At 45.8% G+C, this 14,388-nt stretch overlaps 1 protein-coding gene across 40 annotated transcripts in view; it reads left to right on the top strand.

Moving 5' to 3' along the window:
* Positions 1–14,388, top strand: part of RBPMS (RNA binding protein, mRNA processing factor) — a 253,392-nt gene that overhangs the window by 43,170 nt on the left and 195,834 nt on the right. For 23 of the 40 annotated variants that reach the window (XR_015156421.1, XR_015156423.1, XR_015156424.1 and 20 more), the window contains exon 1: positions 7,513–8,034. The exons of 2 other annotated variants lie outside the window; for them this stretch is intronic. Coding sequence is in view for 12 of the 38 variants with exons in the window: in XM_086380889.1 (XP_086237015.1) it covers positions 7,969–8,034 (66 nt within the window). In the remaining 26 variants the exon portion in view is untranslated. 15 more of the 40 variants (XR_015156434.1, XR_015156419.1, XM_086380896.1 and 12 more) reach the window with 11 other exon arrangements.

Consider the following 14,388-nt stretch of genomic DNA (forward strand, 5'->3'; position numbering starts at 1 on the left):
ATCAAGAGGCTCTTTAGTTCCTCTTTGCTTTCTGCCATAAGGGTGGTGTCATCTGCATATCTGAGGTTATTGATATTTCCTCCAGCAATTTTGAGTCCAGTTTGTGCTTCATCCAGTCTGGCATTTCGCATGATGTTCTCTGCAGAGAAGTTAAATAAACAGGGTGACAATATACAGCCTTGCCATACTCCTTTCCCAATTTGGAACCAGTCTGTTGTTCCATGTCTGGTTCTAATCGTTGCTTCTTGACCTGCACACAGGTTTCTCAGGAGGCAGGTAAGGTGGTCTGGTAGTCCCATCTCTTGAAGAATTTTCCACAGCTTGTTGTGATCTGCACAGTCAAAGGGCTTTAGTGTAGTCAATGAAGCAGAAGTGGATGTTTTTCTGGAATTCTCTTGCTTTTTCTATGATCCAACGAATGTTGGCAATTTGATCTCTGGTTCCTTTGCTTTTTCTAAATCCAGCTTGTACATCTGCAAGTTCTCGGTTCACATACTGTTGAAGCCTAGCTTGAAGGCTTTGAGCATTACTTTGTTAGCATGTGAGATGAGCACAATTGTCTCTCACATACCCAACACCTAATGGTAAGGTAGGGACAGAAACCCCATAACAAATACTCCCATTTAAACAGGGAAGAATATGAGAGGGAGGTAGATACTGGTCCCTAGCAGTTCTGAAACCCATCTGGTCAAATGATATCACTTCCTTAATTATGCCCACTCCTGATCTTTAGGAGTAATTCTCAGTGACTCTTTCATGCATCTTGAGTTATCTTCCATTTTGGAAACAGTTCATCATTGCAAATAAATAGTTTCCTCAGCCTGTCTATAATACTGAAGGTCCAGAGACCTCTTTTCAATATGAATAGTTTCTGTTTCAGTGCAAGCTATTAAATAGTAGAAATTCTTACAAAGCCAGAAGTGTCATATACTTAAAGTTACGATCATCTCTCTTTGGCCAAAACCATATTCATATTTTTTATCAAGACAGGCCCTTCTCAGGGACTTCCCTGGCAGTCCAGTGGTTAAGACCCCATACTTCTAAGATCCCACAAGGTGCAGGCAAAAAAAGAAAAGAAAGACCCCTCTCTACCTTCTCTGCCTTTGCACACTATTAAGGGACAACATCATTTAGATCCCCAGAAGCCCTGCTCTGTAGTTGAAAGGATCTATAAGGTACTACCTTAAATTTTTCTGAGATATTCTCTTCTTGTATAACAATTTACTCCAACATTTAATGGATTCAAACTGTTATATTTCACAGTTTCTGTTGGTTAGGAATCCAGGCTCTGCTTAGCCAGGTCCTCTGCCTTAAGGTCTCTCAAATGTTGTAAACCAAGATGTCAGCCAGGGCTATGATCTTGTCAACCTGATCTGTGTCAGTTTCCAATAATAAGATAACATAGACTAGTGGTTTAAACTTTTTTTTTTTTTCTTATAGTTTTGGAGGTTGGGAAGTCCAAGATCAAGGTTCCAGACAATTTAGCTTTTAATGAGGGCCCTCCTCCTGGCTTGCAGATGACCATCTGTACACTCATAGAGCAGAGGGGCCAGAAGCTCTGGTGTCTCTTCTTATCAGGGCACTGATCTGATCATACAGGCTCCTCCCTCGTGACCTCATCTAAACCTAATTACCTCCCAAAGGCTGTACATCCTAATACCATCACACTGGGGATTCAGTTCAGTTCAGTTCAGTTGCTCAGTCATGTCCAGCTCTTTGCGACTCCGTGGACTGCAGCATGCCAGGCCTCCCTGTCCATCACCAACTCCTGGAGTTTACTCAAACTCATGTCCATTGAGTCAGTGATGCCGTCCAACCATCACATCCTCTGTTGTCCCCTTTTCCTCCTACCTTCAATCTTTCCCAGCATAAGGGTCTTTTCAAATGAGTCAGTTCTTCGCATCAGGTGGCCAAAGTATTGGAGTTTCAACATTGGGGATTAGGGCTTCATAATATGAACTTAGGGGAGGATACAAACATTCAGTCTGTAATAGGTCTTAACTAAGGCTGTACTTAGGTGAATGCTTCCGGGCATACTCACATGGTTGTCAGCAGGATTCAGCTCCTCGTGGGTTGTTGGACTGAAAGCCCCAGCTCCTTGCTGACCCTTGGATGAAGGCCCCACCACTCCTTGCCACGTGTGCCTCTCTATCAGACAGCCAATATCATAGCTGCTGGTTTCGCTCAGAGGCAGCAAGTGAGAAAGCAAGAGAGAGTATGTACAACGGGAGCTGAGGTCTCTTTGTAATCTAACCTCGGAAGTGATATCCATCACTGTTGCTATGGTCTAGTCATTAAAAGCAAGTCATTATGTCCAGCCCAGGCTTCCTTGATGGCTCAGTGATAAAGAATCCGCCTGCAATGCAGGAGATATGCATTCAATCCCTGGGTGGAGAAGATCCCCTGGAGGAGGGCATGGCAATCTATTCCAGTATTCTCGCCTGGAGAAACCCAGGCACAGAGGAGCCTGGTGGGCTACAGTCCATGAGGTTGCAAAGAGTATGACACAATGGAAAAGTCTGAGAATGCATGCATGTGTGTCTAGCCCACACTCCAGGGGAAGAATTTATTATACCAGGGCTTATGTACCAGGGAGTAGGGATCACTGGGGGCCACCACAGACGCTGCCTACCACGGGAGTCTTCTAACTGCATCCTTGTGGTTTTATTTTTTTCAGGCCATGCCCTGGGTCTTAGCTGCAGTATGCAGGATCTTTGATCTTTGATCTTAGTTCCAGCCCGTGGACTCTTTAGTTGCGGCCTGTGAGATCTTGTTCCCAGACCAGGGATAGAACCTGGGCCCCCTGCATTGGGAGTCTTAGCACTGGACCATCAGGGAAGTCCCCTACATCCTTGTCTTGAACTTTACCTATGGCCAGATTTTTCTGGTAGCACCCTGTCTTTGAGCTTTACCCTGAGGCCATATTTTATTTTGAGAGTGGAGAATCTAGGAATAAAGCAGCTTTATTTCAAATCCAGTAAGTCCTGGCTTCTTTAGATTTCCCCCCGTATTCTGATTGAAAATGGAACAGTTCCTTTTTCCTTTAGCTCACCTCACTTCTCTTGCGCTAAATCAAAAACGTCTAAAAGAAACCATCCAATCCTTTTGACATTCTATCCAGGTCTAGCTAGATCCACAAGTTCATTAGGTATCTTTCACATAATAGCAGGCTAGTTTGGCTAACTGTTCTTCTAATATGTAAATGGGGTCCCCTTTTCTCTTGCCTGTAGTGACAATACTCAGTGTCCTTAGACAAAGTTCTTTGGCACTTCCCCAGTGGTCCAGTGGTTAGGACTTGGGCTTCCATGGCAGGAAGCACAGGTTCAATCCCTAGTCCGGGAACTAAGATCCTGCAAGCCACAGGGTGTGGCCAAAAAAGAAAGAAAACAAGAAGAAAAAAAAAATGCTCTTCATGAGCAGACTCCTCAAAGTTCTTCCAGCTTCTAATACATGCCCCCAAAGCCATGGCCACTTGTTTGGGGTTGGTCACTGTGAAAGCAGGATCCCATTTCTAGGTATGCAAATTATGTTCAGATATCTATTTCTGTATAACAAACCACCCTAAAACTTAAGTGTTTTCAAACAACAGTATTTGCCTTTTGGCTAAAAATTTTGCAATTGGGGAAACGACTCACTGACGACTGTTCACATCTCTTCCATGCGGTGTCAGCTGGGACAGATCAACTGGACAGGAATGTCCACTTGTGAGATAACTCACTCGTAAGTCTGGCATTTGCTCCCCACTGTCTGCTGCAAGCTCAGCTGTAAGCCAGGGACCTAATTCTCTTCCACTTGGGCCTCTTCATGTGGCTGCGTGGGCCTCCATAACTGTTGGAGGGAAGTAACTGAATCTCAGAATTGTTTTAGGAGGTAAAAATCAGGATGTTTTACAACAATGTGAATATACTTCACACCACTAAACCCCACACTTAAAAGAGGTTAAGATGGTAAATACTATGTTGTGTGTTTTTAGGCACAATTAAAAAAATAAATAATAATAATTAATAAATAAAATCAGGGGAAGGTGGTTATGGCCTGGAGGTGAATGGGGGCGGGGTGAGGGAGAGAGAAGTGCTAAGAAGGACAAAAAAAACAATCAAATGTAGTGGCTTCAAAAACATTTTTGGTCCAGCAAAGGATGTAAAAGTTAACAGACAATCGTAACACTTGTGGTAGATCCTGCAGCTTTCTGCCACGGGTGCTAACAGAGTTACGAAGCCCACGCCACGCAAACTGCCTCAAAATAGACCTTTAATGTCTGCAATTCCCAGAGAGGAACATTTAAGACATAATTATAGGTTTGGATTTCTTAAAGCAAACTTCAAAATGAACACTGCCAGAGAAACAGAGATGAGTAATGAAAACTACAGGTGCATAGAATATTTCCCTCTCAATCTAGTAAAGAACCTTCTTTCAGGCCAGAAGCAATGAGGCAAAGCGGTGGGCCGGGGGGGTAAGCAGATGTTTCTTGGTCATTAGCCCTGTTTTTCTAGGAATATAAAATCCCTTTGTTGTCTGATAACTCTTAGCATGTCTGGAAACTATTGCTACTGAGATCTCATTCTGATACTGTCTTTCTTTGAAGTAGTAAACCAGGTCATAAAGATCATTTATATCCTGATTCAACCGTTTGTCCTCCTCACTAACTCTTTTGCTTCACTAACAAAGTTTTATAAATAGCCAGTCTATTTACAGATTTTCACTGAGTTTTGTTGGCAACTTAACTCTATTGTTCTTCCAAGTAAGCCTAAACTATTCTTCATACAAAGGACAAAATAGGAGTCCCTCTTTTCTGGTATATTACACCATGAATTTCACCCTCACCATTGACTATATGTTGTAGATTTCCCTGCTTTGTTGTAAATTGCCTGATGTGTCTCTTAGTTGACTGGCTGAGTGGTGTGATTTTATTTTTCGAAATCTCATCAGTTATCCCATCCTGCACAAGCTCTCTATCGAGGGTCTCCCACTGCAGAACAATGACTAAACACCAAGACCAGGAACCTGCCTAGCGCTTCTGCGGTGCTCTCCATGCCGAGAGACCTCCACTAATTCAGTCCCTCCTGCAAGGTCTTGGAAGGGTCTGTTTGAATCATTCACGCCCTAGAATGAATACCCGATAATGTGTTTATTCATTCCGAAGTAACTATCGAGTGCCTACTATCTGTTGAGTGAACACAATAATAAACAGGCCAGACAAGGATCCTCCATAGAACATATCCTCTTTTATTCCAGAGGCTTTTGACTTTTAACAACAGACAAGGTGCCAAATCGGCTTAAAGACAAAGGCATCAGGTTCTGTGTTTGAGATTAAGCCACATTTCCTTGGATGGGGTTAGGGGAAGTTCTCCAGCATCCTAGAATCACAGGACACCCACCTACTCCTAAGTGGAGTCTGATGGGGACTAGTTCTATTGTCATTTTTCCTGGGCCTCTGCCAGGCTCCAGTTAGACAATATCTTTCTGTGAAGTGTATTCAGGAACAGGCAAGAATGGCCAAGGAGGGCAAAGAATGGCCAGTGGCTGGCATCGGTGGTCAGCACATGTGCCCAAGACCACCACTCTGCCATTGCTCAGAAAGACATTGCCCCCTCGTGGTTCCTTGTATAACCCAGGGAGGAACTGGAAGTGCAAAGGGCCAGTTTCCAGATTAACTTTTCTCTTACTTCTTTTGAACTTCAACTGCAATTTCGATAGTCTCTTGGTTTATTTTCATCCGGGGCATTTTTTTTCCCCATAGAGAGAAATGACATCATGACAGCAATGGCATCTTTTATCAAAATCTCCACCCCAACCCCAGAGAAGTCTAATTTAATATGTAAATCCAAATATCACTCCTGCTTTTTTTTTTTTTCTTTTCAAAATGCTCGCAAAGCAAATTATTTGTTTCGGTTTCTACGTTGAACCAGGACCTGCTGTTCTGGTGATGTTGCCGCGGAGCTGTTTGGGGTATCTTGTCTCCAGGGCACCACTTTAAATTCCCTAAAAGCAGAAGCCTTATCTTCAACTCCGTCGCCACCCTCATCTCATTCCCAGGAGCACTTAAACCAGTCCAGGGTGAAGAATGTCTAGTGGGGGAGGAGGGCGGGGGCAGAAGGGGGAGGGGAGGAGATTGAAGCAAGCCAATACATAATTAGAAATTGTGATCTTCGCTGGGGCTGGAAGGGCTTGCTGTGCGAAATCCCGGGAGTGAGAAATGAAGGAGAATCTACCCATGTTTAGAGTTTTAAATTATGTGTTTGTAGAAATGGCAACCCACTCCAGTATTCTTGTCTGGAGAATCCCAGGGACGGGGGAGCCTGGTGGGCTGCCGTCTATGGGGTCACACAGAGTTGGACACGACTGAAGTGACTTACCAGCAGCAGCACTCAGTTTGAAAGCTTAAATGATACAATATTGGAAAAGTTCTCGGTGGCGCAGGAAAAGTGGAAATTAACCATGTCAGCTTCCAAGTATAGCCAACAACTGGGTCCGAATGGGTGCCAGCTGCTATAGTTTTATCTATCAATTTACAATCTCTTCTAATAACAAACTCCTGGGAGAGGAATAGACCTACTTCTATTTCACAGAGGAGGAAGCAGAAACCAGGCAGTTCGGCGTGTGGGGAGCCAACAGGCATGGTACGCTGACCTCCCAGTATGCTGAGTCTCCCTTCTTTCAGCGGCTTTTACCCTCTGAAGATCATCTGTCTTGGCCTCCAGGTCGGCTGGCAGTGAGAAATGTTCCCTTAGCCAACAAATATTTATTGAGTGCCTACGATATACCAGGTAGCGTTTTCAAACTGCCATAGGATTCAAAAGACAAACAGGGCCCGGTCTTGTCTTCCAAGAAGGATCTCCCGAAAGGGTGAGAGAGGCAGCCAGGTAAACAATTCCAGGACAGTCTGATAAGGGCCGTAGAGGAGTCCGAGCAAGGGTGGCCGGAGAAGTTTCGGAGGACCCGGCGTGGAGGTGGGGTTTGAAGATGCGCCCTGAAAACGCCGGCCCGGCCCGGGCTGCCCCCGGACGTCACCCCAGTTCCCGCATCCTGTCATTACCAGCTGCCCACTAGGTACTGAAGAGGAGGGGCAGGGATTGGGGAACGAATCCCTCGTGAAGAGCGAGCAAGCAAACAAAAGTAACACATCGCACTTCCCGGTCGCCGGAGCCCCGCTCCAAGCTGCGCGCACCGCCCGGCGGCCTCCAGGTGCCAGGCGGACCCAGCCTTTTGCCCTCCCCCTCGGCCCTCGCCCTCCGACCTACCGCGGAGTCGGGGGCCGGGGTCCGCCGCTTCCGCCCGCCGCCCGCCGCCCCTCCCCAGCGCGCGCCATCCGGCCGCGGGGCCGCAGCCCTCGGCGCGGCCCCTCCTCCCGCGGGGGGCTCTGCCGTCCCTCGTCCCGTCCCTCCGGGCTCCAGCCGGCAGCCCACGTCCAGGGAGGGCGGAGAGAGGAGGAGGGGCGGGGAGGGAGGAGAGAGCGGGGGGAGGGAGGCAGGCAGGCGAGAGAAGGGGAGCTGCTTTGAGCCCGGACTTCCCAGAGCCAGCCAGGAGCGCGCACTCGGCGGCTCTCCGGGTCCCGGCCGCGCCCCGCCGTCCCGCACCTCCCTTCTCCTCTCGGGGTACCCCTCGCCCCCTCCCTCCAGTAGTTGCTACGCCCGCGCCAGCGGCCGCCCCCCAGCCCCTCTCGGCCACATCCCCAACTCTGCGGACTCACTCCCGGGACGCGCGTTCTCGCCCCATCCTTTCTTCCTTCCTGCCTTCCCTCGCGCCCGCCCGCCCTCTCCAGGTCTCCCTAGCGGGTCGCGATTGTCTCCGTCCCCTCCGCGCTGCGCCGGCGCCTCGCCCTGCCCCGTCTCCCCCTCGCACTTCCTGAGTCGCCGGCCGCCGCTGCCCCGACTCCAGCCCGCGGCGCCCGGGGAAGGGAGAAGTGGGCGAGCGCGCCCTCGCCCAGCCCCGCGCCCTAGCCCTGCCCGGCGAGGGAGGACCGGGAAGATGAACAACGGCAGCAAAGCCGAGAAGGAGAACACCCCGAACGAGGCCAACCTTCAGGAGGAAGAGGTACGGAACGGCTCGGTGCCGGGGCGGGGACGACCTGGGACGGCGGCCGCGGGCTCTGCCCAGAGTGTGGGTGGGTGGCCGGCGGGGCGCGGGTCCCGGGGCGCCGGGCTGCGCTGGGGAAGGGGCACCGAGGGTTTGGGAATCGCCCTGGCGTGGAGACGCAGCCCCAGACTGCGGCCACGGGATGAGGGTGTATCATCGGAGAGTGTGTTTTGGTGGGTCCACGCGCGTCTGCGTGCCTGAAAATTGCGTAACTTTGAGGACTTTCCCGAGACCTCTGTAAGTATAATGGTCAGCTTTGTTTGCCCCGGATTTTAAAAGCGGAATCGAGAGCTGAGTCCTGGGTGACCTCAGATGATTGGGACCCGGAGGGTTAGCACTTAAGTTCTGCGTCTGGGGCTGGAAGTTGTGGGGTGTGTGTTTGTGTGGTTTAGGGAAAAAACTCGGGGAAAGTTCTCATGAAAAGACACCTTCCGTTCCCTGCCCCCCCAACCCCCACAATATCTATGCGAAAAGTTCTCGGTGAAATATCTTTCCCAGCTAAGGCGTTTTGGATTAATAGATAACTCATCAGCCGCATTCTTCTCTGATGAGTCAAAGACCCCGAACCTGGCTGATTAGTTTTTGTAAATTTAGGGGCGTTGCGGTTGTGGGGCGCAGCATGCTGGAGTTTCCGACTTTGCAACTCGCGAAGTGTTGATCCAGACTATTTTAATAGGACTTTGACGTCTGAGCGTAAATTTTATGTGGTGCGTCCCTAACAACGGTAAAAATGCTGCGGCTGCAGAGCGTTCCTTTGGTAGAAACAAAACTCAGTACATGTAGGGGGCGGGGAACTCTGAACAATCGTTTCAGAATTTTGTCGTTGGGATATTTGCGTTATCTTGTTAAATGCGCTCTGTTCTTGTTCGTGCGTTATCTAGAACCCAGTAAACACTGTTTTCCGCCTACCTTTTGAAAAGCCCAGGAAATTGACTTCTGAAACATTCCAAAAGGAACTTTAGAGTGTATGTAGATGCAAGAAAGTATGCAGTCTAAAAGTGTTCTTACAGAAAGGTGAACTGATTCCTAAGCGGTTAGGGTGTTCAGATGATTATGGAAATACTATTCCATGTAAACTAAAATTCTGATTGTGAAACCCAAGGTTGCGGAGGACTTAATACATTTAAGCCCTCAGCACTTGTAAAATGGGAACTATTTAAAGGGGGAAGACAGAGGAGCGCTCCAAGACCAAGCCAAACATTATGCAAAATAACAAGATTTTACTCTTAACACAGATGTTTGTGGGTGCAACCCAGGTGAAATGCTGTTGAGCCTGAAGTTGCCGTCTCATCTGAGCAAATCGCCTTTATTATTATAAACTGTTCTGAAAAGCATTGTTTTTACATGCTGGTTTTTTAAATTGCAAGTGATGGAGTAGTACTGACATTCCTTCTCTCTCAAAAAGGTGGAGACTTGAATTGCAAGTTCCGCTTTTTTTCTTGAACCTCACTGTCTGCTTTCCTATTTTATTTTCCCTACCACTGAAATAATCTTTAAAAATGTAGCTTTTTTTTTTGAGAATGCTGGAGTATTTTATTTTTTATAATTAATAAAAAATGTAGCTTTTGTAAGGAATTGCAATGGCTTCAGAAACCTTTCTGTTTCACTTAGATTGGCGATCTGTTGACTTCTAAGGGTAAGACTGTATTACATGAAACCATCTTTTCTCTCTTCACCTGAAAGAGAAACTTGTAAAAGTTCATTAGGGTAAACCAAAAATTTTTTTTTTTTTCTTCCTGCACACCATAAACTGTTTGATAGAATTAAGCAGAGAAAACTCAGGTTTTTCTTTTTTGACCTAGCTCAGCTTAACTGCCTGCAGCACTGGCCTGTTCGCCCAAACCCTGGGTGTCTTTATGTGCGAGGCTGTGTACCAGTAAAATCACAGGTGATTCCAATACAATCGCTGTCTCTTAACCTGTCCTGTTGCCTTAAGTCTTTCTTAATGGCCCGTGGTTCCAGAAAGTATCTGTCTTTTTAGCTAGATACTTGTTATTTTAAAAATAAGGGGACAGATTAAAAAATCTTAGAACCCAAGCTGTACAAGAGATGGAGTAGACAAAACAGATACACCGTGAAGGGAGAGGTTTTATGATGTTAAAAATTTGGTAAAAGAAGTTGGCCTCAATGATCTAGGTAATTTTGCCCTAATTCCCTGTTTGGGGTTTATGTTTTGTTTGTGAAAAACTCCTTTTTTCCCCAACCCTGAAAGCCACAAGTAAAACACATGTGTTTGAGTCCCATTAATGTGCTCAGCAGTATACAAAACCACCCGAATGGTCCTTTCCCTTGCCCACCCAGGAATCAGCAGTTTGTCCTCAAACACATTGGAAAGCCACGCAGTGGAGGATTCCAGTAAACAGAACACACACATAAATGTATATATACATAATGACTGTTTTTTAACTTCTGGTAGCCATTGAGCTGATGAGGAGTAAGTCCAGTCATCTTTGAGGGAAAATAGTTCATTTCCTAGATCATCAGGGTTATTTAGACTTTCTCTATCAACAAAATCCAGGTTTTATTCCACCCCCACCCCCCCAATTTAAGTGTGTTCCTTTATCTTCTGGTACATTTCAGCGGCCCACCTCCTGGTTTGCGGGCTTCTGAAGCTCACTCTGAAACAATGATGCTGAAACACTTCCTTTAGTTCCATTGCTGTAGAAGGAACAGTCTTGAGACCTAGGAGCATTTCTGCAGCTTTTGAAGTAAGGTTGGAAGTTTTTGAGACTTTGGGCAGGATATACTCTTCTGCTTTGGGTAATATTTAAAACTTTGAGGAAAAATAATTTTAAGATTTGGCTAGCCAATAGTGCAAGAGAGGATACATCTGGCTTTCTGGCTTCTAGTGTGCTGTACATGCGTATTCCTGTGCAACTTGTCCCGGTAAAGAAGAACCGGTTGTCAAAATCTTTGGCATCTGAGATTTACAAGGCTTCTGTATACATTTGTGTAGGGCAGACAAGACTGGGTGACTGAATAACAGGGCAGTAGAGCTTTTCTTACATAGCTTTACAGTTAATAAAAAATTCCTCGAATTTACCTCTACTTTTGGACTAGACATTCTTCTCTTCAAATACTTCACACTTGACAAGTTTCAGTACTGTTAATATGTGAGAGACATAATTTTTTGGCTTGAAGTTCTGTATATTGAAACAGTCTTGTAGTAGATATTATTTTTGATCCCTGAATTTTCAAAATGGAAATCAGATAAATTGGTCTTATTTTTACTTTTATGGTATGCCGTTGGACACTTTTCAGGCTGATTACGAATCATTTCTAAAAGGTGTGTTATTACTTCGAAGCACTGGTGTGTGTTTTCTCCTTAAATTGCTGTGAACATTCTTTAAAACAAAACTTGGCCTTGTTGGAATATTGATCAAAAAGATGTTTGGCAGATGGTGAAGTTTAATACAGATCTTTACCTCGCATTCTACATTTTAAAGTGCTTTGTAATTTTTCCCAAATAACTGGGGTCATGAAGAAAATTGTTTCTGATATAATTGGCACAGAGAAATGTGTGGTGGTTTGATGCGTCAACCTCAGGTTTTCATTGAGCATTAAGATTAATCAGTATTTTGACCTGGGGAAAATTACCGAATGGTTTTGTACAGTTTTACCAAGTTTGGAGTTTGTTACTCCAAATCAAATCAAATACAGTAAACTTACATTTCAGTCATAAATAGGATTCGGTGACAGCGTTTTGGATGAAAATGTGATGATTTCATAGTAAAGTGATGCTGCAAGACCACTGCCAATATGGCATGCCCTTAGTTTTCCAGAAGTGGTTTTAAAATTTCCATGATAAACCCTGACCCTCACATGCAGTCATCTGTTTCTAAGGGCATTTGTGTGTTTAATGCTCTCATTGGAGATGCTTTCATGTAAATTTTGCAGGTTCATCTTAATTTTCCACTTTGAGGATAGAACTGTGACGTTGGTGATGGGGCAATAAAATGGGAATTCTTGGGCACTGCAATGAGGGCATGAATTATTGCGGCTTTCAGAAGGACTTTGGCGCTCTATGTCAAATTTTCAAGCCCTTTTATTCCGTGCTTTTATTTTTAGAAATTTACCCCAAGGAAATAAGCATGCACAAAGATTTATTTGTAGGATGAATATTGGTTACTTATGACAGACATATATAGAATCTGTGAATTTTCACTAACAAGGAAATTGCTAAGTAAATCGTTGTGTAATTCTTCAAAGAGAATATTATGTGGCCATTAAAAGCCACATTTTAAAAGAATGTACCTAAGTGTATTTACCTTTTTGGGGGGGAGTGGCTTAAAACATTTATTCTCTCAGTTCTGGAGGCTAGAAATCTGGAATCAGTATTTACCTCTCTGAATGCTGCAGTAGAGAATCCGACTTAATCTTCCAGTGTCTGCATTTTAATTGAGTTAATTCCCATGACATTACATGAAAAAAGTAAAAATGAAAGTTTGCTATTACGTGATGCCAATTTTTAAAAATAATTGAATATGAATACAGACAATGTGGTGGATTACAGGTCTTTGTATTTACCTTGTGATGCTTTTCTGGGTTCTCTGAATTTTCTGTAATGAACATAGGCACAGAAGCAGTTCTAGGTCTTTGCTTAGAAGATTTCATTAAATACCCTTGCAGTATCTGTAGGTGTCACAAAACCATTGTGCCGGCCACGTTGCATTTTGCTCGCAAGCCTTGCCCCAGGAATCAGGCCTCCATTCCTCATAGCATGTTTATCTCACTCGTTTCCCTGTCCTGTCTGTTCCTAGTGATCTTACTTAGCCTGCTCTCCTCGTTCTGACGTTCTTCCTCAATCCATCCACACATACGCTGCCAGATGCTCTGGTGCCCAACTCCGTCAGCACTTGGTGAAGTTTAAATATGACCTTCAAGATTGCTCTTGGTGCTCCGTAATATTCTGTACACCATTTATTTCAACCAGTTCCCCCTCTCGGGCGAGCTTGAGCTGCTTTCTAGGCAAAAGCCAAGGTTCAGCTTGCATTTTGCAAGATCCCATCACCTGAATGTCTTATCCCAAAGAGATGACTTTCCTCAGATTTCCAGAAGTTATATTCTTCTATCAGCATTTAACTCCTGGATCATTATCTTTAAAAAAAAAAAAAAAAGCTGTGCCATCTTACCAGAGTATTTCTAATCCCCAGCACGTCCTCAGGTAAGTACCACCCACACATGCTTACACCTGTGTGTGCACATATAACTTATGAACGTAGGAAATATCCTTACTGGTAGGAGTGGTGGCCATGACCTTGAATAGGTAAGCTCTCAAAAAGCAGCCACTTAACTTCATGTGCAATTTAGAGCCTGTGATGGATGGACCCCCCCCACCCTCCGAAGTGACCTCCCCCACGTGTCACCTGCAGCCTCCCTTTGAGCCCAGAGGCCAGTGTGCCGGGTCCATCTAACAGTGTGGGCCCCTCATCTCCAGGTGCAGCTGGGGCTTCACTGTTAGAATGTGGCGTCTCCTGTGGGATCCGTTCTGACCTTTTGGACCAGGGCTGCTGGGAGCTCCGGTTCGATGCGAGAGGAACCTTCCCAAATGAGCCTGCTCTGTGTGACCTGTGTGACTGCCACTTTGGAATGTTTGTGTTCCTTTTCATTTGGCACCTTAGTGTCTGCCCCGGGGTAGGGGAAACGGAATGCAAATGGTCCTCTTGAACAGTGCTTGCTTTGGTGAAAGGAAAAATTTAGGAAGGAATGAAGAGAATGAACCTTAGTAAAAGCTGGGGCAGAAGTGGCAGCCTGGCTCTGTGGGGCTTGAGGCCAGCTGGGACCAGGCCTTTAAAGAGATGCTCTGTTGATTGGAGAGTGTCATCGGGGATGACCTTGTCTGCCTTGTGGGGATAACTTGGGTGTGATTGCACCGACTCACGTCCCTCCCTTTAAGTGTGTGGGGAGGATATTGCAGGCCACTTCAGTGCATTGTGTGTGTTGGGGGGCAAGTGGGGAGTGCCTGACTGCAGAGTTGATCAGAGCAGAGTTGCCTAGTTTGTGGCCTGGTATCTTTGCTGGGCGTCCCAGGTGGCTCAGTGGTAAAGAATCTGCCTGCCAATGCAGGAGACTCTGGTTCGATCAGGAAGATCCCCTGGCGAAGGAAGTGGCAACTCACTCCAGTATTCTTGTCTGGGAAATCCCATGAGCCTGGCGGGCTACAGTCCATGGGGACGCAGAGTCAGACACGACTCAGCGACTGAGCACGCACGCACATCTTTGCTGAGTGCAGAAAAAATAAAATTCTGAACTACTTGATCCTGGGAAATTTTCAGAGATCTTTTTAGCCATTCACCCAGGTAAGAATTATTA

Source organism: Bos grunniens, chromosome 27 (genome assembly GCF_055505025.1).
Source record: "Bos grunniens cultivar Pamir isolate PY7600 chromosome 27, Bosgru_T2T1.0, whole genome shotgun sequence".
In the NCBI taxonomy this organism is placed as follows: Eukaryota; Metazoa; Chordata; class Mammalia; order Artiodactyla; family Bovidae; genus Bos; species Bos grunniens.